This window comes from Haemaphysalis longicornis, unplaced genomic scaffold, assembly GCF_048455015.1.
Source record: "Haemaphysalis longicornis isolate Haplotype H1 unplaced genomic scaffold, Haemaphysalis longicornis Haplotype H1 scaffold_1, whole genome shotgun sequence".
NCBI lineage: Eukaryota > Metazoa > Arthropoda > Arachnida > Ixodida > Ixodidae > Haemaphysalis > Haemaphysalis longicornis.
In genome coordinates, this window is record NW_027526203.1 from 403,729,544 (window position 1) to 403,753,761 (window position 24,218).

Genomic DNA, 24,218 nt, shown 5'->3' on the forward strand with positions numbered 1-24,218 from the left:
GTCCTGCCGCCGCTTACCCAGACGCGATGGCGCTTGAATGGCTAGGGGCGCTTGGTGTTTACAGCATTATTGGCCACTGCAAGGAAAATTTGTGTGATGCAGCCGCGAAAGACATGACCGCGTGACTCGGACGGACTGTGCGTGAGGAAGGCGGCCAGGCGCAATCAGGCATTATGATCACCCTGTCGAAGAAACTGAAGCAGAGCTCGCAAAATAACAATACCGAAGCTGTGCAGAGCTTGGTGCCCGAGGCTGCCGGAGCCGTGCGCCGTGCCTCGGTCAGGGACAAGTTGCTTGTGCGCGAAGTGCAGGAGATGGAAGCCAATCTGCCGAGCACGTGTGCGCTCAAGTTTGAAGACCCGGACGTGCTTCACCGCTTCGATCTCGTCATCACGCCCGAAGAGGGCTACTGGCAGGGCGGACGCTTCGTTTTTCTAGTGGAGGTTCCCGAAGACTACAACATGGTTCCCCCCAAGGTGAAGTGCATGACCCGGCTCTGGCACCCGAACATTAACGAGGAAGGCAACGTCTGCCTGAGCCTTCTGCGCGAAAGCTCCATCGATGGCATGGGCTGGGCGCCGACGCGGACTCTCAAGGAAATCGTTTGGGGCTTGAACGCGCTTTTCACTGACTTGCTCAATTTCGACGACCCTCTGGACAACGAGGCTGCCGAACACTACCAGAGGGACAAAGAAGGCTTCAAAGCCAAAGTGCGCGAATACGTACTGAGCTACGCCAAGCGGTAAAGCGCTCGTGACGGCGCGCACTGCGATCTGGTTGCCGTGGCCGTAGCCAGGCTGTTCGCCGCTGCGCTGATGCTGTTCTGAGCTACGCCAAGCGTTTGTGGTGACACCCGGTCCTGGGCACGAGCCCGTGGCCGCGATTGTGGCATCGGGCTCGTCCCCCTCCCCCTCGCCCCGTGCTGTGCGTTTAGACCTGCATCAATCCGCCTATGGACTTCTCGAGAAAGTACAAACGAAGTCTGCACCAGCACGGCCTCAAGAATAAAGCTATCTTATAATTGTCTGCTGTTTCAAGTATGGCTTGGAACTGTGGGCACAGCCCTACGCTTAAGCGGCATAAATGGCTTTCCGGGATTTTTTTTTTCTTTTTTTTTTTCCACTTGTGTGATAAAAGAAATTGTGCATATTCGTTGGTCCGTGTGTTTTTCAGGGGGTGGAGGGGCTGGCGGGTTCAAGCATCTGCCAGTTTGCAGCTCGAATGCGGATCCAATGAACTGTAGAGCAGTAGCGTCATCGATTGGCCTAGTTGGTATTCCATGGTTCGTACAGTTCAGCGCAAAAAATGGACAGGGACTGCGAAAAGACAGGCTATTATCACCAGGGATTTATACACACCCCCCTAACACCCCCCCAAAATCTAAATTCTGCATAAACCCCTGATGATCACCCTGTAAAGCGCGCTCGTGTCGTGTGTTTTCGCAGTCCTTGTTTAGCAGTAGCGCGAAGCACGATATGGCAAGTGCCACTGCAGTGAAGAATGAACTTTATTTTGCCAAAGATTGGGGGTTAGGGAAGGTGGGAGCACTCCTCAGTTCTCCCTGTCAGACGGCGGCCAGGAGTCCTTGGGTTCTGGCGACGTCTTCGGCCATCTGGGCTGTGCAGTGACGGCGATTGAATGCTGACGGTACCATAATGGCTTGAGAGACAAAAGGATATGCGACCGTAGCAATCAACAAGCGATTTCACACACAGTTTGGTCTTTCGTTTAGCCGTGCTTGTGCCAACACAACAGTGGCGTAGCCTGGGGGGGGGTTGGGGGATAAATCCACCCTTCCCGACGTTGCTTTTTTTATGAAGAATGCTTTGGGTAAACGTGTTTAAAATGTACTGATGACTTCCTGGAATATATATATATATATATATATATATATATATATATATATATATATATAGTCTGAAAAGATAAAAACTCACACAGAGCGCGAAAAAAATCAGGTTAGTAGAGACAGACAAACGAGAAAGACGTAGAAAATAGAAATAAGTTTACTGACGTTCGTCAGTAAACTTATTTCTATTTTCTACGTCTTTCTCGTTTGTCTCTGTCTCTACTAACCTTATATATATATATCCCCACACACACAACAAAATAAATTTCGGGCTACGCCACTGCAACACAACTATGACCGTAAGACGATTTCATCCACGGATGCATTGATACAGGTCATCCCACCTCATCTAGTCCAGTGTTCACTTTACGACAACGGTCGATTTTTTCTTCGTTGCTGACCGCCGGCCTAGTGCAAGACATACGGCACAGTGCAAAGTAGAGCCACTAAATAAGCTACGCTGGTTCTAGTGCAAAGCTAACTGGGACAACACCGAGCAGAACGGCAGCGCCACCGTATCTCTACAAACTGCGAAATCTGAATCGTGATTTGTGACGTACGGTTATAGTGCCTTATTCTAGGCACTATAGTATGGTAGGGTTGGGTTTTTTGCATCATGCATTGAAATTTCAGTGCACGTAGAGTCGTGCATTGAGCCCGCAATCTCGAAAGGCCCGAACTAGAGCCACTATATAATCTAGTAGTTCTAACTTGGACATCGACCCACATACTGGCCCATGCCCAAAAGGGGTGATTGGCCCGTTCGCATGACTTTCTCATTTTTCTTTTCTACCTTCGTTTTTCTTTTTCTGTTCCCTGACAGCAACAGCAATCCAGCTTTGCCTCTATGTGATTGTTGCATCTGTAACAGAATTAGCTTATGTGAGGACTAGGGCTCGTCGTAAATGCAATATTCCGCGCGCATTTGGGCATTCAGTACCACGCGAGATTTGGAGGCGAAGGTTGGATCGCGCACCTCCAGGTGCCGCCACCGGTTCTGAGTGCTTACCACGGTGCTTACACATTGAATATAGTGTACTATATACATTGAAGCATAGAGTTAATACTACTGACATAGAAGAAATAGTTTCTGGACTTGTTTTACAAAAACCACAAAAGACAGACAAAAACTGACATGGTGAAATGCTCTTTGCGCAATTAGTCCATTCTTGCAGAAGGACGGTTCCCGCCCGAGACGCGAAATGAAGTTACGTTTTTTTTTAATTGCTCTGCGAGGTCCAATTTACTCTCTCTAGCGGCAAAGCAAACTCGCAAAAAAAGCGGGAAAAATAAAATAGAACCGGTAAAAACTCTGTAAAAAGACTGGCCTTCCGTCATTTATTGCGTAAGCGATATTTCTTTACTCGAAGAGGAAATCCGTCCGTCCATCCATCACGTATGAAGAATCGCTATAAACAAATTAATGTGGTATTCAATAAAGACGTATATTTAAGAAATTTTGCGGGTACGTACGACGTACCTTTAGACACAACGTTCAATAAAAGGCGCTGGGAGTTCATACTTTCAGTATAGTGTACTAGAATTCTAGTACACTATACTTTCAGACTGCTCATACTGCCCTTAGAAAATGTCTTTCCATCAATACATATGTGTATAATAGTAAAGCCGACTTTAAAGGTGAAGAAATTTAATAAAATGTCTTATAGGACCTTCCCACTTGAATTTCAGGCACCGTATATATTAAAAAGCGTCGAAACTTAGGCTGGGTGCGTTACTGAAGGCATGAAAACAGCGCGACGGACGCACGCACGTTCGCACTTCTTTTTTGTGTGTGTTTCCACTAGCCTGCATTCTCTTGCTTTCATTTGGGTGGTTCTGAAAAAGGCCGCAGCGGCTGCGTTCACTATTTTCCAGCCCAGTCCAGTCCAGTCCAATCCAGAGGCGTAAAATCAAAACGACATATCTTTGCGCTGTTTGCCCCAGTTGGCCTTGCGCCATTATAATACCATCATCATTAAAACAATATATTAAGGTCACATAAGGTCTTTATACTTCCGCCACAGCGCTTCGTCACGTCTCTGGCGCAAAAAAAGAAAAAGGATCGGAAATTACTAGGCCCAGCGTGCGACTTCACTAAAAATATATGATGCGATTTTTTTTTTTGCCATGCAAGACGTCCGGCGTGCTCCAGCTCGACTGTCTACAGTTAAAGATACCCTGCAACACTGCTGATAAACGCTTTCACTTCTTCCTTCGGGCCTGGGCGCACTTCGAAAGCTGTAGTCATCGCCAGCGCAGACTGATTGTCACGGCGGCGGAATTCGCTCATCGCAGCAGACGCGTCTAGTTCCTGTTTTACTTTTGTTGCGATTTTTCTAAGTGGCCATCAGATGCGTTTGTTGCTGCAACTGCTAGAATGAAGCCAGCCAATACCCGTGATATGTAGTGAGTGACGTCACTCAAGCTCGCAAATAATGCCAGATCGAGAAAGAGAGAAAAAAAAATTTCGAGCCAGTTTTTGAGTTATCTGGTGGGCGTACGGTAGTAACATTCGGCTTTAATACTTTGGGGACACTTAACGCAAAGTACGGTGCGTGCTTGTTGACTTCGTTCTGAAAGCACCGCAGATTTCGAAAAAAAAAAAAAAAGTTGAACGAATGTTGCTGGTGGTAGACACCTTCGCTTATTTGTTATAATCGCAACTGCATGGTTGTTGCTTAGATATGTTTACCCGGAACCCGGAGCAAGAATATATATATACAGGAGGCGAAACGGCCCATTGCGGCGAGCGGGCGAGCGACCAGATAAAGGTCACAATAAAGAATAACGCAGACTGCGAAGCTTCGTAGCTGCGACATGCTGCGACGGCGAAGGAGTGGGTAGCGGCATCCGATAAACGAAATGATAGCGGACGCAATTCATTCCGGGGCTGTGCAGTGAAATGCCGATCGCGGCGGCCGCGTAGTTTCTTCTCCCGTGACATATCACCATCATCATCAACAGCCTATTTAGATCCACTGCAGGACTATAGTGCCTAGAATATTCTAGGCACTATAGCAGGACGAAGGCTTTACCCATTGACCTCCATCCGCTTCTGTCCCGCGCTGCCCGAGTCCATTCTTTGCCTCCGAATTTTCTTATTTCGTCTCTCCATCGAGTTAAGGGCCCTCCCCGTCTTCTATAGTCCCGTCTTTCGGTGTCCATTGTGTTGCCTTTATAATCCACCTGTTGTCAGTTCATTGCTCTACATGGCCAGCCCAAGTCCATTTTCTTAACTTGAACTATGATATCTTCTATTCGAGTTTGCTCCCCAACCCAGGTTGCTCGTTTTCTGTCCCTAAGCGTTACTCCTGACATTATTCGCTCCATATGGCACGTTGGGAGGACCTAAGTTTGCTTTCTAGTTGCTTAGTAACGCGCCAAGTTTCTGCTCCGTATGTCATCGTCGGCAGAATGCATTGGTTGAATGCCTTTCTTTTTAGGGAAAGAAGTAGCTTACTTTTCATTAGTTGCGAGTGCTTGCCGAATGCACTCCAACCCATTCCTATTCTGCGCCATATTTATTTCTCGCGGTCGGGATCAGCACTGACCGTCTGGCCAAGGTAGTTACATTGTTCTACTTGTTCCAGTTGTTCTACTTGTTGACCTATGCTGAAAAAGACGCGTTCAGCATGTTTATTTATCATTACTTTAGTTTTATACCCACCCGCCGCGGAGGCTCAGTGGCTAAGTCGTTGTGCTGCTGAGCACGAGGTCGCGAGTTCGATTCCCGGCCGCGGCGGCCGCTTTTCTTATGGAGGCGAAAAGCGAAAACGCCCGTGTGTTCGTGATATCGGCGCGCGTTAAAGATCCCCAGCTAGTCAAAATTAATCCGGAGCCTTCCACTACGGCGCTTCTCGTCGCCTGTGTAGCATCGGTGCGTTAACTCATAATCAGTCGATCACTGTAATTTTTATTCATATTTATCTTTAGCCCCACAGTGAAGCTCTCTGGTTGTAGTTCTCCAATTGTAGTTCTCCAAGATTGCAGTTCTCCAAGAGAGAGAGAGAGAAATAAGGGTGAGCAGTCAAGAAAACCTCGGAAAGCAAAGGGGAGGATGTGGTAGGTCATTGAAACAGATCAAGAATTTGGAAAGAAAGAAAGAAAGGGGAGAAAAAATGCCCGCCGGGTGGGACCCAAACCCACGACCCCCAGAATACCGGTCTGGTGCGATGACCACTATGCTACCGCCGGGGCTATTTTCCCCTCCACTTTCTGGGGTATTTATGTTCAGGTATTTTTGTTTCCTGCGTTTGGGGGTGGTAGCCAGCGCCACTCGGACTACTCGGGGTGAAGGGGACCTTCTTTTTAGCCCCCGGGCCGTGACTCGAGTGTCTACGACATGTCGAGAGTGGTCGACCAGCGTTGAACCCTCTTAAGATCCCTATGGTCCCTATGGCACCAAGACTGCAAGAACAGAGGCCCTCGCTGTGCATGTAGCGAATCAGAATGGGAAATGAGGGACTCGTTTAATTAAGACAAAAATAAGGGTTGGCAGTCAAGTTCTGGCAGTCTTGGTGCCATATCATTTTTGGTGCCATTTTGCTATCAGATGCCGAGTTTGCTTTCTTGGATAAGGGCTGATAAAATGTACCGTGCTTCTTTCGGAGTATGAACACGTGCGGTTTGGTTGTATGCAGTGTTTTTGGTGGTTGTTCCCCGTGACTGTACAAGATATTGTAGATTGTACCGTACGTTTGTGTTGGCGGTGGCTTAGATTGTGTGTATATATTTGTGTGTTTTGACGATTAAACGTTTCAGTTGCTAGTAGCGCTTCGTCCCGTTGTCTTTCTTGTCCAAGTTTTGTTTTTGCGCTTGTCCAAGTTTTGTTTTTACTTAACTTAATATATATATATATATATATATATATATATATATATATATATATATATATATTAAGGTAAGTAAAGACAGAGACACACGAGAAAAACATTAACAAAATGAAGTTTACTGACGATTCATCCGGAGGACCAGTCTTCATCGGAGTATATATTCTTACTGAAGGAATATTTATGGGGAACACATGGCAGCGCTCGTCGTCGTCATTGTGAGCCATACCGTTGGAAGCCACTGGCCTACGCAACCGCAAACCACAAACCTAGTCCTGCGGGGTCCGCTGTGCGACCCACTCGTCGCATACAGCGAGTCAGCGCTCAGAAGTCTCTCTTATTGTCTATCAGAACAGATGACTCAACAGCAGCGTGATGTCACTCAAAATATCTCGGGTTACGATTCAACTAAGAAATCGAACGCGCCGCCGCGGAAAGCGGCACCCACAATTGCACCGTACAGCCGGCAACGGCAAAGAAGTAACTCTCCGATTTTGGGGCTATTCTTTTTTTTTTTTTTTCCTGAGCAGAAATCACGCGTCTGCTATCATCGACGATTTGTTTAATGCTTAAATACAGTTATTTGGCTGCAAGCACACTTTGGTCCGGGAAAAAAAGTATCGGACCTATTAGGCACGACTGAAGCCATTGCCCGATTAAATAATCAATCACGAAATTGCGATTGAAGTGCAACTGGCGGCACTAATTTACTACCGCCGCGTTTACTGCATATGCGTGAGATACTATACGCCCACAACTCGCTAGCACCCCGCTATTTGACATTGGAACAACCGACATGTATGCATTTGGCGCTGCCATTTTTTCTCCGTAACTTTGTGCTTATTACTTACAAAATCGCAGTTATTTGTTGACCTTCGACATGCTTGCTTTCACATCCGTGAGTGTGCCTGCCCAGATTAATCGATGAAATATAGGCCTGTGATTTGACAGAGTTCGACGCTGGGAACAGTACCACGCTGGCCCGGATACCTATGCCAAGAACGCTCTTTCGCACCGAAAAGAGGCTCCTGCCATCTTCAGATATATAAGGTACGTATAGCTGCTTGTTTCTCAATGCCGGCGCTGACGATGCTGCACTGCCACCCTCGCAGCGCGTACGTCGGACGAAAAGCTTCCCGGTCTTTACCCTCCTCGTCTGGCGAGCGCGGGAGAAGCCCATCGACGTGTCCAGCGATGAGTCAGACGTAAAGGGCGGGCCGTCTGCCCGCGGCGCCGACGGGGCGCGCGCAGTTTGAATCGATTCATGAGGGCCGGTTGAGCGGCCTTTGGAGACGCGCGGTCGACTGAGGTCAGCCTCCCGCCGGCACCAACCGGGCTGAACCCGACATGCGAGTGTGCAGTTACGTTGCGCAGGCTGTACAAACCGGGATAGTACGAGGAGCAGTTGACTCCTCCGTGCAGTTAATTCGTATTGGACATACCGAAATTCAACGTATACTGAAACATTTCAGTGACGTGAAATACAAATCAAGGGAGTTACAACTCTGAAAAATAAAAGTTACAGCGTCCTTTTTAATCCCACCACGTGCAAAATAAAAGTTTCTGCTGCTACTACTACTACAGCGTCCAATCTCAGTGCACCAAAGTGCCGCTCGGAAGCCAGCTGGATTGTTCAAAATTTCACAGCAAAAATAGCGTTTGTCGTCACCTGGTGCCCGAGACCGGCACCCACCGCCTGTTATGAACAGCCGCTTTACCATTTGATAACCAGACAGATAGCCGCTGGAAGCGGGAGAGCGAATTTTCTATTAGAAACGAGAACCGTGGTTATACACGAATAAAATCAGGAAAAATTCCGGAGGTGCATGGATCAAAATTTCGGAAAAAAAAAAAAATTATAACGCCAGTTGAGTGCTATCAAATGCCGCACGCATTCAAATTTTCGCGTGCAGAGAAAAAGCTATTCTCGCCCGGTACTCGATAGTCTCAATTAGAAGGACAAATCTTGGGCAGTGAGATTAGATATGCTTCCGGCTCTTATACGGCTTTTACGGCTTTATTGGACTGCGCGTGCTTGGTGGTGGTGAAACATCTTCATTAAGCTATCAAGGGAAGTTGAAAGGGATGTGGTCAGCCTCCTGTGTCCAGGAAGCCGCGAGCCTGCGCCGAACCTAGGGCTCGTTGCACCGGGGCGAGCTGATGCTCCGGCGCCGAGCTGGTCAGCGCAGACTCCCACTGCTCAAGGGAAGGGGAGTGAACGGGGCGGGGGACATGAACACACGACTTGGTAGGAGGTTGTGAGAGGGGTGTCACATTGGGGGCAGCTGTGGGGAAGAAGGGACGGAGATATGTGGGAGAGGATAGCATGGTTGTAGAAAGTTTCTGTTTGTAGACGCCGATATATGTGCGCTTGGTGGTTGGAGAGACCGAGGTGTGGGGGAGGGTATGTTCTTCTGGTGTATGTGTGTAGTGCGCGAGGAGAGAGCTGTTGGTACAATCCGGTGTCCTTAACATACATGTCCTTAAAACGCTTATACTCTTACACTCTTTACAAAACGCCGAGTTCCACACTTCAGTGGGACTAAATTGAGCCACGCCAAGCTGTCTCTTTTCCGGAGTTCGATATAGCTCTTATCAGACGTCATATCTTATCAGTGCTTTACGCGGGTGGACCGCTTATGAGCGAGTACGCACATTGTAGCTCACGTGCAGGTTGAACTCATTCATATTATCCTTTATTGAATTATTTATTTTAAAGAATCTGTTAAAATTAAAGCTGTAACTCTTACGCAATGCGATGCCTGCGTCACTTGCAGGTCTTGGAAGCCTTAGAAACGCGTACACTCGCAGTAATTATTTGCGCAGTTATTTAAAATGTGGGCGTAGGAGCTCTAATAATGATACTTATCAAATATTTCAAAACGCAAGAACAGCCATCATGCTTGTCAGTCCTTTGAAAGAGCATAATTGAAAAGTGCAAATCATATCACTTTCCGGGAATCAAAATGTAGCGAACAAAAGTGGGGGGTGGGTGGATAGGGGGAGGAGAAAGACAGAAAAGGGGAAAAAGGACCTATTGATCCGCGAATACTATATCTTTTTTTTTTACCTTACAAGCCATACTGGGAAATTGATAGGGACGTGCCTCTTGACGTATGGCGTGGGCGGTCTTTTTTCATCCACGTGTAATGGTTATGGCAGTGGGCATTCAGCGCATGCCGCTCTTCTACAGCGTGTCTGCTGCGTGTGCGACAGCATGTTGCGGTAGTAGCGTTTTCGACAGACGTGGAATGCAGTAGCATATCTACGGGCACGTTATGCAGGCATCACTAAAAAAACATCTGTAGGTGCAATTTAGTCCAGAGCCTGCAGGCGCACATCGTACTGGCTATAGCCGTTTCTCCAAGTCGTAAAACTCCAAATTCGATTGCTACTTCCGTATTCCCGGCGGAGAAAAAGAATTTATTATACAGATCCAAGGTCCCCACGCGAGCTGCACAGCAAAGCCAGGTAGTAATTAACGTAATTGCGCTATCACGCGGGCCTGAAAGTTCGCGAACGGCAGCCTGCCGTCGCTTCTTGTTCGCCGCGGCTGGTCATCCTGTTTGAAACTTTCAGTCGCGGGACTTGCGATGCGAGCTCGTGACTTGTCTCTGGCGACCGTGTAAACGGCACTCACGTGTCGGATTCGATGCGGGTGGCTCATACGTAGAAAAATTTTCGTCTCGCTTTCTTTCTCGCTCCCACTCCCCCGTTCCTAAACGCGGATAAAGGCGAAGTAATTATGGCGACCTTTCGCAGCGCTGAACGCGCGGGAAACCTTGCGCATGCTGCAGCTCTCCTCCTTTCCGAGTCGGTGGGTGGGGATAGCAACATGCCATCTGTGCGTGCCAATTTCAGGCGTGCACGCAGAGCTCTGAGCGAGCGGAACTACGAGAACTACAGAGCCTTTGTAGACTCCGCATTAGGTGTATTATGAAGAACAAGAGAACGAGAGGACTCAAGGCGGGTCGCCAACAAAAAGTCACTCGCGATCTTCCCAATGCTCCACTCACAAAAAAGTTTGGGGCCTCCTATCATCGTGGGTTTATCGCCTCAATGGATGGCCACATTGTGTGAGCATGTAAACCGAGATCCAATGAAAGAAGAGATGAACCTGTTCATTGTTCGCATAATTTGTTTACAGCGACAGTTGTCGGTATTTTTATGAGGGGGTACCTACACCGGCCGTTACATTGTCATCGGTCTGAACCGGTCACGCATACCTGTAGGTCTCGCAGTGAACAACACAGGTATATCCATACCACGCTTGCCAAACTGCATCACCAAGCAGAACCGGGGACGTGGGCATTTACAGCGACGCAACTATAACCAACACAGCCATATTAGGAAGCGTTTATGATGAGTTTTACCCAACACTCTGGGGAGCATTCACTGTCACCACTATACAACCGAAACGGGATCCACCAGAGCTAAGCTACACCTCTCACGCTATAATCTGTAGGGACATTAGCTGAACACAGTCCGAACACAAACCGAAGTTAAAATATACGGTGATAACGCACCCGCATTACAATACACACGCAACCACAATCCAGCAAGCCTCTTGACCCGCACCATTCACACTGGTGGCAGAAGCTGACCGATCTCTGCGGAATCCTCATCTTCACAAAATGCACCCTGCACAACAGCTCCGACAACGAGGCAGCTCGTGACATGGCATCTGCAGTCAATCAATCCCTGATGATGATGAACAACTTTATTTTGTGCGGAACTAAGAAAGGGAGGGCATGGAGTGAGAGATTCCAGAAGCGCCTCCCACCCTCTGATAGTGACCCGTAGCATTTAGCTCAGGCGGCGTCTGAGGCTAGACAATCCATCCTTCCAGGAACCCGTTGCCTCTTTGGGTGCCAACGCATATACTATAGGGAGGAGAACTCATTGAAAAAGTTGGCAATGAAAACTTAAAGGAAGCACCGCTTGATCAGAACAACACATCCCTTTGGACATCCCGCAGAGCCTGCAGTCCTCTACAAATCGACGACTGGCTACGCCAACACCCCATACATTAAGACACATGGGAGCAGGTCCGGCGCATTTGAAAAAAGAAAAAAGGACGGACGGCACTACTCTCACCCACCAACTTTCGCCGTCGCCGTCGCTCGAGGACTCACGATCCGAGCGGACCCCAGCCTCGTCCTCTACCACGGGGACAGATCCCCCAGGGATAGACTGATAATGTTCAATGATTTCGCCACTTATTACCGCCTCTTCCGCCGTAAATATCTCCCCACACATCTTGGGCTGACTCATGCACAAGAAAGCACCTGGCGACATCTGCAAATCCACACTCTCCTTTGCAGGGCGGTACTTTACCACATTCACCCCTCCCTGTATACCCTTCACTTGTCCCGCATGTAGTATCCGTGCCACAGTCACCCACTCCGTGTGGGGCTGCCCTCTTGACCCCTTCCTTTCATCACCTCTGACGAGCAGTGGGAGGGAGCGCTGGGTAGCTTTGACCCGGGAGTTCAAGCCTCCCGCGAGGCCGCTATCGTCGCCGCCAGGCTTTCGCCGGCGGCCACCCCGTTACCGGAACTCATTCAGTCTCAATAAAAGTTTTTTTTTTCTCTCTCTCTCTCTCCCCTGCAAGGATGTCTGACGAGAGAATGAACTCACTCTGCCGGTCACCATGTGACGAGGAGTACGCGTCTGATGCTCAGCTTTTTCCTGAAGCAGTGAATAGAACAATGCAAGTTACAATACAAAATAGAAATACACTAACAATTAAGTGCGAGGGGCAACCTTAATGAAAATAATGCGACCTAGGAGGGTAGAACGACGTGAGAGATACAATTTATTATGATTCATATGATATTAAACGATCTGGGCCGCTAATGCACCACTGTCTCGGAAACGCAGAGTGTACACTCTTGAAGAATATCCCTTGAGAATGCTGTGGCGTTCTGACGACGCTCTTTTAGGTCTTGGCATATATCATCCCGCAGGCGATATTCCGAGGCGATATTCCGGCGCTTCCGGTGCGATGCAAAACGTTAATTAAACATGTTGATACGCCCCCCACTACCACCTATTAACCGACCTAAAAGATACCAAACCACTTTTATTTACGAAGACATGCGCATAATTGAGCTAAGAAAACATTTTACAATATAAAAAATGGCTCCGGCTTAGCTCAGCTAACCCTGGATATGCAAAGCGAAAGCTTGGCTTGGTCCAGCTTTGGTTCAAATTGGTTAACTTATTTAGCTATAATTATTATACTATTAGTCTAAAGCCGGCCTTTGTCCATGGTTGTGGTCCCGCTTCCGGCGTTATCTGAGTCGAACGGCCTGCCTGGCGATATCCGCGGGTTGGTCAGACACCGCTTGGCAAACTACGGCTCAAAGCCTCCAGCTCCCGAGCAACTCTCAGAGAAGACGGCCCGGCATCGCTCTAATTCTTGGCCAAGCTCGCATGCACGAAACGAGTCACGTGGTCAGGCGTGAACCAGCTGCGGAGAGCGCATGCGCCAAACCGGCAGCGGGGACGGCAGTGGCGAACGCGGCTGTTTCTTTAATATTTATTGGGCTAACGCGGCCGTCGGCGGAGCTCAGTTGGTGGAGCTCGGCCCGGCGAGTCACATGATGCGTTGTCAAGGGTACGGGGTTGCGGCGGTCAAATGAAGGTCAAATCTACCTCACGACGAAACCGCCCGACGAGACTAGTAAAGCTTCGCTTTAAAATCACAGGTTTTAGAAAAACATACTACCATGCCGGGGATTCTTACCCGAGACTGCTGAGGTAGAACATAGTTCTAGTATTAGCGGTTGCACAAAAAAAATAGAAGCAGTGTTCCAAACGAAGTAGTCAATAGCCCCGGATACATGGACCCGACGACGGAGGGTCGAGTCAACTGGCGGGTTCAGCTACCTCGACCACTCACGCGTATATATGAGCTTCGTTGAAAGAGTCGAGGCGAGGGGGCCGGGGGATTGCCGGAGAAGGAGCTACCGTATTTTTGCGATTCTAGCGCGCACCTTCTTTTGCTAAAAGCTAGCCTTCGGGCTCAAAACTGAAACAGGTTTTAAATCGGTCAGAAACATTGCCATAGGCACGAGGTCCTCTCAAACTCCAACTCAATTCAATAAAAAAATCCGTCAATATCACGTGAGTGAATTTCGGCGCACTCATTCCTGAATGACATACCTTGGTCAGCTGTTGCACATTTTTCTACTGTTGCAATTATCCCGTCACACGTACAATTACGAAGGTCAAGACACTTGAAATCGCTTCAATGTTTCCCACTGTAGTTTTTTCCCTGCAGGAGCTGGATAAGCAAGTTTACGAAGCACAATTTATTTTTTGCTGCCGCAGTTGCACTCGCAAAATAGAATCTCCTTCTTCTAGGTAAGTAGTGTAATGTATTTTACACCTGTGCGGTAAAGCCGACGTCCAATTATTTTTTCGGATTTTCCTGCGCGAACCTACCAGCGCGGTACAATCGGTGGCGCGTTATAATCGTGCAAATACGGTATTCAGCTCCCCACGGCCCGCCGACTCAGCCTGACGAGCGCGTCAACCCACCCCCTGCCTGCGAGTCGAACGGACTCGCCCCGACGGCTTTTCGACTCACCGCGTCCGTCGAGTCCAAAAAACCTGTTTATTTCAGCTCAACGCGCCCTCGTCGGGTCAATGTAAATGGGGCTAATGGCGCTAGGTGCGCGCGGGAAATGCCGGGCTTGTACTGTCGTGCCAGAGCTCCCGGCCCAAATTCGTTGCACGGGGCGACGCGCCGACAGCGGGGCCGATTCACGCCTCGACCAAACTAGACCAAACCACCCGCGGCCGACAGGACCAAACTTGCATGGCCGCAGAGTCGCCTCTCCTTTTCCCGTCGTGGCGGCTCGGCCGAATCATGCAACGGGCGAACGGCCGCGGCCGACATGCCGCTGCATGCGTGGAGACGGCTCCGCTGAGACGGCGACGGCGTCGCCTTCCCTTTCCCCGTCGGGGCGGCTCGGCTGGCGCAACCGCTTCGCCTCCATTCGACGTATTTCAAACTTCGGCCAGCGAGAGTCCTGATTGGAGCGATTCAAATTTCTCGCGTCTGCAACGGACTCCCGGGGGTATAAAATCCGCCCAAAAGCGCAGCGAGGGCGGCACTTTTCGGAGGCACCGAGTGGAGAGGTGCTGTCCGCCTTCGCGCAAGCCATGTAACGCCTTTGTTACCCTTGTACATATACTGAATAAAACAGTTGCTTCAACTTTTCGTCGGCTCGAGAACTTCATCGCTCTGCTCTGCGCCGCGTCGATAGCGGACGGAGCTCGGATGGCCAGTCGCAGCAGTACCCACAAGGGAACGGAATTTCGCCATCTGGAGTATACAGACACATGCTGTAAGAGAGGATACAAGAAAAGAAATGTCTGGTGCTGTCTGTTCCTCCACCCTTCTCATTTAAATTACCATGAAGATCTAATGCCCTTAGTGTTGTCGTAGTTTTTTATTTATTTATTTATTTATTTATTTATTTATTGAAAATACCTCACAGGCCCGAGGGCATTGAGTGAGGGGAATTACATGAAAACGCATAAAAAGAGCAAGCAGCTCACGCAAGGCATAACAGATAATCAAAGGAATTAGAACTTCGATACACACAAACTTAACTAAAGCAAAAAAATCCAGGTAGGCATACTGTGAGAAATTAACGTAAAGATGCATCATGGTTCCATACAGACAAATCAAATCAAAGAAGACATACAAAGCTTGCAGTAAAATTTGAGAAGAGAAAAAGTGTGAATTAATTAACATAGTTTGGGCATCGTTTGGGTATACTACTACACTCTTAATAAAAAAGGTCGTAAAATGGTAGTAACGGCCGTATTTAATAAATCCTCACGAACCTTACTACCCCGCGGTACGGTACGTAGGCTCTGCCACTAGCAACTGCATGGCCAAGAAATTAAGTGGGTGTAGGAAGTAGCATACACTAGATTAAGGTCGTGCTTATGACTAGGTTATGCATGGTCAGAAGGGTGTTATCGCTAGGACTTTACTAGTGAAGGTAGTGGTGCTTACTGCCTGCTTCAGTTAGCAACCCTGACTGCTGAATTTGCTACCTCCAGTTACTAAGTACCTGTAAATGCAAGTACCTTGTTAGTGTTCCGTTAGTGAATGCCACAACTTTTTTTTTAAGAGTGCACGTTCTGGGTGCTTTTACATTTCCCTAGTCGCCGGTATGGGGAGTCCTTTTGTTGTGTTTACTTGGGCGCGATTCGCGGAATAAGTGAGACAAGACGGTAGTGCGACATGGGGAAGTCTTTCTTTAATCGGCATCAGCATCTGCCGTATAGAAAGTTCTAGGCTGTTCGTCTTGGGTCCAAACTCAGGAGATGACGCTTCTCTTAGGCGTTGGTGGGTAGGTACGGGCGAGTTCTTGACACCGACCCGACGTTGAAGGGGTCATGAACACAAAATAAAATTTTGTTCAGTTTGAAAAAGCTGCCCTTGGTAACTCCCACAATTCTATTCCAGCAACGAAAGACGTTTTTAACTAAAAAAAAACAACAACGGAAGAAGTATACAAAAACTCAAATTTTGTGCTACCTGCAGACGTCATCAGTGATGCAATAGAAAGAAACACTAAAACAATAATAATCAGTGCGTGTCAGCATTCAAGCGATGCTATCAAACGGAACTGAATGCCCTACTAGAATATCCAACTCATGTTTCTTGGTGGTGACCACTTTGGTAGACGGCTACCAATCGCACCAACAAGACTCTGACGTAATAAATGCCTCTCTCGAGAAAGCGGCTGGCGAGGTGACATAAACACATCGTGAATTCGGCCGATGGCCCTCTTGTATCATTTATTTCCCCCTCAACGCAAGGCTAACACCATCTCCGTTTCGCCAATAAACTCATTCATTCATGGTTCTCAGCCATGGATGTGTCGGAGACCCCAGACCGGTGGAAGCGACGGGGGACCCCTCACAGCTGAGGAGGGGAGGGGGAGGAATACGTAAGTAGATTAACATTCCATTTCTGCAGTTCCAACCAAAATGCCTGCAGGCTGCCAGTGGCAAACGTTGCCTTTATCACTGTTTCTTCCGAAACTCCATCAATTTTCAGCGTCGATACGTTCATGTACAGGGTAATTTCCCTCCGCTTCAAATGTGACCACAAGCTATGGGCCTGGGGCAGATTCTCGGGAGTAGTCCTTGATGCGGCAACCTATACATAGTGTGCACATATTGACCATGATTATGGTTCTGTTACTCGCAGGAACTACCCCAGAGCCTACGAGATTACTGAGCAGCTTAAAGGGAGATTAGCCGTCCCCACTCTTCGGGCTCAACCAAGTTTAAAGCTTAAAAAAAAAAAGAAAAACCTTACTGGTTATGTGGAAGAGGGAAAGAGGTTGGCTGAAACAATCTTCGCTTGGCTTCTGTGGAACTGTGACTGTGTGGAAGAGGGAAAGAGGCTGGCTGAAACAATCTTCGCTTGGCTTCTGTGGAATTGTGACTGTGTGACGGGTGGAATGACTCTCCGAATGGCGTATGAGTTACACAAAAAAATCTTTTTTTTTTTCGGCAGCGAGTTGCTCGCGGAACCCAGAAATAGGGTGCCTCGATATGTGCCTGGCATCGAGGCACCCTACTATGGCGCCTTGAAGCCACCACAACCCTACCCAGAAATGGATTCGCAGATCCCCTGGTGTCCGCGGACCGCCATTCGAGAACCACTGCATTCCTTGTAAAATATTTGAACATGTCATATTCTCTAACCTCGTTAATTTTCTTGATTCAAACTCATTTTTTACTGAACCACAACACGAATTTCGTAAGCACTACTCGTGTGAAACGCAGCTTGTATCTCTTACACACAAAATACACGCCATTCTTGATAACCATTCCACTGTAGATTGCATTTTTTTGGACTTTTCAAAGGCGTTCGACAAAGTATGTCATAAATTACTATTCCATAAACTCAGTTGCCTTAATATAAATCACCCCCTTTTAAAATGGATCGAATGCTTCTTACTTATTCGACAGCAGTTTGTTACCGTTAACAACTATGACTCAGCCTTAATTACTGTCATTTCTGGAGTTCCCCAAGGCTCCGTGCTTGGCCCATTATTATTCCTCATATATGTTAACGACATTCCCAACTGCGTTAAATCCAGTATTCATTTGTACGCTGATGACTGCGTTCTTTTTCGAGAAGTTACCAATACAATGACATGCATGCACTACAATCAGGCCTAGATAACATTTCCACTTGGTGCGAAAATCGGCTCATGAATTTAAATATCGCGAAATGTAAGGCAATGAGGATAACACGTACATCGATCACCATACCTTCTTACTTCATTAAAGGACTACAATTTGGAGTAGTAAACAATTATAGATATCTTGGAGTCCACATATCCGACAATTTAACTTGGAATGTCCACATTGATCACATTATTAATAACGCTAACCGGACCTTAGGATACATTAGGCGAATCTTCGCTCTGGCCCCCTCCTCCTTAATGTTACTTCTTTATAAAACACTAGTTAGAACCAAACTTGAATACGGAGCCGCAATATGGGACCGAGACCAAACATACTTAATCAATAGACTTGAAATGGTTCAGGTTAACTCTGCTCGTTGTATTTTCTCCAACTTCCATCGCACCGCCAGTATATCATCCATGAAAGCCAGCCTCAATTTGCCTGATTTAGTTACCCGTCGCAAAATAAAACGACTTTGCTTATTCCACAAAATATTTTATAATCCCACATTAAGCAACAACCTAATTTCTCCAACAAACTACGTATCATCACGTTGTGATCATGTCCACAAAGTTGCCATCCCTATGAGTCACACGCGTTCGTACGCATGTTCATTCATTCCACGAACATCACGCGACTGGAACGGCCTTCCGCGGCAGCAACTGCGACAACCATCGTAAGCAATGACGCTTCCCGATCAGTTATCAGCAATCAAAACCACTCCAATGACTATGAATGATTATTAAGTGCGAATGCACTTCTTAAGCGAGCCTGAAGCGTCCGCCGCCGTCCGCATTCCGCCGCCGTCCGCATAGCAACAGCTGCGGGTGCGCGCGCTCCTCGTCTTCCTTGGCAACGGGGGGAGATGTGCGCGCGCTGCCTGGCCGCTGACATGGCACATACCCACGTGGGGGATTGGCCAGGAATCTCCTCGTCTTCCTTGGCAACGGGGGGAGATGGGCGCGCGCTGCCTGGCCGCTGACATGGCACATACCCACGTGGGGGATTGGCCAGGAATCGGGCGTGAGAAGGGCTAATGCACCCGCTTAAAGGAGTACTGACACGAAATTTCAAAGCTGAGATCCGCTCTAGCAATCAAGTACAACGACAACACAAATAGGTGTCTGTGCATGGCACATACCCACGTGGGGGATTGGCCAGGAATCGGGCGTGAGAAGGGCTAATGCACCCGCTTAAAGGAGTACTGACACGAAATTTCAAAGCTGAGATCCACTCTAGCAATCAAGTACAACGACAACACAAATAGGTGTCTGTGAATAAATGCATCTTTCTTTCTTTGTAGTTGTGTGTGTGTGTGTGATCTCTCTTTCGCGAACATTACCGAACCGCGCAAATTCAACTCCTGCATTCGCACTTTCACATTCTTCCCCTCGGGGAAATGCGGGGAATTTTTTTTCTCTTGTGTTGGCTTGATCATTCTCGTAAAAGCAATGTTGGCTTCTTCTTGTAGTTCTTGACCCTTTGTGCACAGAACTTGTGAACTTTTTTAAGTGCGAATGCACTTCTTAAGCGAGCCTGAAGCGTCCGCCGCCGTCCGCATTCCGCCGCCGTCCGCATAGCAACAGCTGCGGGTGCGCGCGCTCCTCGTCTTCCTTGGCAACGGGGGGAGATGGGCGCGCGCTGCCTGGCCGCTGACATGGCACATACCCACGTGGGGGATTGGCCAGGCATCTCCTCATCTTCCTTGGCAACGGGGGGAGATGGGCGCGCGCTGCCTGGCCGCTGACATAGCACATACCCACGTGGGGGTTGGCCAGGAATCGGGCGTGAGAAGGGCTAATGCACCCGCTTAAAGGAGTACTGACACGAAATTTCAAAGCTGAGATCCGCTCTAGCAATCAAGTACAACGACAACACAAATAGGTGTCTGTGAATAAATGCATCTTTCTTTCTTTGTAGTTGTGTGTGTGTGTGTGATCTCTCTTTCGCGAACATTACCGAACCGCGCAAATTCAACTAGAATGTGAAAGTGCGAATGCACTTTCACATTCTTCCTCTCGGGGAAATGCGGGTCAATTTTTTTATTGTGTGTTCTCGCGCAACTCTCCCTTTTTGTATGTTTGCTTGATATGCAATGTAAGCTGTACTTGTTCGTGAATCCGAAAACCCACTCCCCTCTATAATGCTTCGGCCCTGAGGGTACCTGTAAATAAATAAATAAATTAATTAATTCAATCTCCCAGCTTCGCTTGCTGCATCTTTCTTTCCTCCTCAGTGCCGGTGCTCCCATTCGGTGCTTCTGAACTGGAGTTCTTCCTTTAATATTGATTTCCCAATGACGTTTTCGAATTATTCGGAGAAAGCGCTGAGTGCCCAATTCTGTGAAAAATCGTCGTTTACCGGCCAAGAAAATTACCGCCACTGTAAAGAGTAAATAAAAAAAAATTGACCCGCATTTCCCCGAGAGGGAGAATGTGAAAGTGCGAATGCACGAGTTGAATTTGCGCGGTTCGGTAATGTTCGCGAAAGAGAGATCACACACACACACACACAACTACAAAGAAAGAAAGATGCATTTATTCACAGACACCTATTTGTGTTGTCGTTGTACTTGATTGCTAGAGCGGATCTCAGCTTTGAAATTTCGTGTCAGTACTCCTTTAAGCGGGTGCATTAGCCCTTCTCACGCCCGATTCCTGGCCAATCCCCCCCGTGGGTATGTGCCATGCACAGACACCTATTTGTGTTGTCGTTGTACTTGATTGCTAGAGCGGATCTCAGCTTTGAAATTTCGTGTCAGTACTCCTTTAAGCGGGTGCATTAGCCCTTCTCACGCCCGATTCCTGGCCAATCCCCCACGTGGGTATGTGCCATGTCAGCGGCCAGGCAGCGCGCGCCCATCTCCCCCCGTTGCCAAGGAAGACGAGGAGATGCCTGGCCAATCCCCCACGTGGGTATGTGCCATGTCAGCGGCCAGGCAGCGCGCGCCCATCTCCCCCCGTTGCCAAGGAAGACGAGGAGCGCGCGCACCCGCAGCTGTTGCTATGCGGACGGCGGCGGAATGCGGACGGCGGCGGACGCTTCAGGCTCGCTTAAGAAGTGCATTCGCACTTAAAACACATGTGATTCGATGAGATTTGAACCCGAGTTTCCACGGTAGTATCCCAATGCCCCACCACTGCGCATTTTTTCCCCTTTAATACATGGGAAATTTAGGCACACTCACGGTCACACATAGCGAGTAATGCACAATACAAAAGCTAACAGGCATCGAAGAAGGAGCACATAAGTCCGTCTGTGGTTTGTCAACGTTCAAAACCCAGGCAAGCAGACACAAACGTCCAAAAAATACAGCCATCCCGGTGGATCACTCCGCGCCGCATAAACACTACTCACTACCGCAGCCAGTTCACGAAAAACGGGCTTAGTTAAGACCGGGGGATTGCGCATGCCGGTCAGTCATGCGGCTATTCCACAAGCTGTGCAAACCCACAAAAACGTCGTAAGGCACCCGCTGAACTCCAAGAAAAGGCAGGAAACGAACTGTGTAATGAGTAATTTCGATGTCCTTTTTGAGAGCACGCTGCAAAACGTCCCAGAAGAACACTGCGTCATGGCACCCCACAAAACAATGATCGATTGTCTCTGGTTGATTGCATAGCAGACAATTGTCCGACCAAGGAACAGGCATTCACTTTTCGCGCAGCCATGTTTTAACTGGGAGTGTGGAAGGATGAAGCTTGAAAAAAAAAAAAAACGTTTTCGCATGACACGTTTTTCGCATGACACTCATGACACATTTTAAAACATCAATTTTATGGTGAATTAAGTAAGGGTGGCGATAAATAGGCACCGGGAATGAACTTTCAATTAGTATTAGTAGTAGTAGTAGTAGTAGTAGTAGTAGTAGTAGTAGTAGTAGTAGTAGTAGTGGTGGTGGTGGTGGTGGTGGTGGTGGTGGTGGTGGTGGTTAGCTATATTTGATAAAAGTGGGAGGGGAAAGGGGAGAGATCAAGGGTGCCTACCCTGATTAAACTGATTAGCACTCTGGTCTAGTTTCTGGCTAAAAACAAAGACACGAAATTGAAAAATCATGCACCCCTCCGTCAAACGACGATGATGGTTGAACGTGAAGCTTTCTCGTGACGTATTCTTTGGTTGTCGTCTAAGTTTTCCAAATCGTTCCGACCACGTCTAAATGGCGTTCAAGAAGCCCTTAATCTGACCAGGAGGTTTTGTGCCGTCTGGAGCGGCTGTGAATATGGAAAAAAAACAAAGGGATTTTGGTCTGGTGAATGGGGTACGAAACCCTCCTTATTTGCTGTCATTACTTGGGATAAGGACGCACTTCAATACCTGGGTATGCCTTTGCACCAAATACGAAACACCGGGCCGCACTGGTCATTGGCACTCCAAAAAGTCAAGCGATGCATGGCATGCATGGGGCGAGAACTTTCTGTGTTTGCGCGTGCGCAGATTTGTAATTTCTTCCTTGTCGCAAAGCTTGTTTATGTGCTGCAAGTACTTCATTGTGCGCGTTCTGAAGTACAAGCTCTACATAGAGTTTTTGCGACTTTTGTGTGGGGGTCTCAATGAGAACCTATATATAATGCGTGGACAATTTGTTTCTTCCATTAGTGTCTGGGGGTGCTGGGCCGACAGATTGTTTGTACACCAGCTTGTTTCTCGGTTTTTCTTCTATAAAGTGACGCATCATCCACTTCTGTTAAACGTTATTCAACAGCGAATAAGTTTTCATTTACCTTTTCTGCCTGTCTGCACGGGTGAAGTTAGTACGAAGCCGCCACGGAGCTTTTTAAACGAGGTGGTCGACACCTCTCACTTTCTTACTGTGAGGTTTTCCCCGCAATATCTGTTTACCCTTTCCCAGGAAGGCTTTTACGAACACTTTATTATAGAGTCTGTTCCCAGTGCCGGTTTATCGCCAGTCTTTTATTGGCCACCACAAGGACAGTGTTTTGAAGCGCGTCACACGTATACGTCTTCCGCCAAATGCAAAAGCGTTTTTCTTTAAGCTGCATACATCAACACTCCCAGTGAAAACGTGGTTGTGCGAGGAAGGAGTGTCTATTCCTTGGTGTGATAATTGCCGCTTATGTAATCAACCTGAAACTATTGATCATCGTTTTGTTTTGTGCCCGGATGCGGTGTTTTTTCTGGGATATGCAACGAACTGTTAAAAAGGACACGGACATTACCCCTTATATAATTCGGTCCTTGCCTTTTCGAGATACTACTGGAGTGCCCTATGATATATTTGTTGTGATGGGATTGTATAGCTTAAGGAAGTGCCGCATGACTGACAAGCACGCGGAACCCTCTGGCCCAACGAAGTCCATTTTTCGGGAGCAGGCTGCGTTGGTGCGGAGCATTGGGACCCACCAGAATGGCTGCATCTGTTGGACGCGTGTGTCTGCTTGCCGGAGTTCTGACGGACGGCTTATTTTAGCTGCAGTGATGTGCATCTTCTTGGATGACTGATAACTTTTGTAGGCTGTAATAAGTGCAGTTTGTTCTTTCCACGCAGTAAAGGACAAAAATGACGAAGTGGAGCAGTCGGATAGAGGCCGGCTTCGTAAGACGCGGGGCTCAGGTTCGATTCCGGCCATGGGAAGCGTTTTGCTTTATTTCACTTCGGCGTTTTCCCGTTACAGACGAAATCAATGAGAACACTAAAGCTGCTTTAAAAATCTGCAGTTGCCGGAACCAGCGCAGCGCTCAAGGTACATTCAAACATTTTTTTAAGTGCGAATGCACTTTATAAGCGACCCTGAATTCCGGCGACCGCCGTCCGTCCACATAGCAACAGCTGCGGGTGCGCGCGCTCCTCGTCTTCCTTGGCAACGGGGGGAGATGGGCGCGCGCTGCCTGGCCGCTGACATGGCACATACCCACGTGGGGGATTGGCCAGGAATCTCCTCGTCTTCCTTGGCAACGGGGGGAGATGGGCGCGTGCTGCCTGGCCGCTGACATGGCACATACCCACGTGGGGGATTGGCCAGGAATCGGGCGTGAGAAGGGCTAATGCACCCGCTTAAAGGAGTACTGACACGAAATTTCAAAGCTGAGATCCGCTCTAGCAATCAAGTACAACGACAACACAAATAGGTGTCTGTGAATAAATGCATCTTTCTTTCTTTGTAGTTGTGTGTGTGTGTGTGATCTCTCTTTCGCGAACATTACCGAACCGCGCAAAATCAACTCGTGCATTCGCACTTTCACATTCTTCCCCTCGGGGAAATGCGGGGAAATTTTTCTCTGGAATGACGGACGTAGAAACAAGAAGAAAACAAACTTCATCTTCGGGGTCTTCCATAATG

At 48.1% G+C, this 24,218-nt stretch overlaps 1 protein-coding gene and 1 long non-coding RNA gene across 2 annotated transcripts in view; both read left to right on the plus strand.

Annotated features, from left to right (window-relative positions):
• LOC144155441 (NEDD8-conjugating enzyme UBE2F-like) lies at nt 1–1,149 on the plus strand. The gene has a single exon (XM_077686883.1). It carries the CDS (start codon nt 174–176, stop codon nt 744–746), a length of 573 nt encoding a protein of 190 aa, XP_077543009.1. The 5' UTR covers nt 1–173; the 3' UTR covers nt 747–1,149.
• Nucleotides 1,150–7,305: 6,156 nt separating this feature from the next.
• LOC144155444 (uncharacterized) overlaps nt 7,306–24,218 on the plus strand; it is a 53,504-nt gene continuing 36,591 nt past the window's right edge. The window contains exon 1 of the long non-coding RNA XR_013319574.1: nt 7,306–7,728. This is a non-coding gene — a long non-coding RNA (uncharacterized LOC144155444). The remainder of the gene's footprint in view (nt 7,729–24,218) is intronic.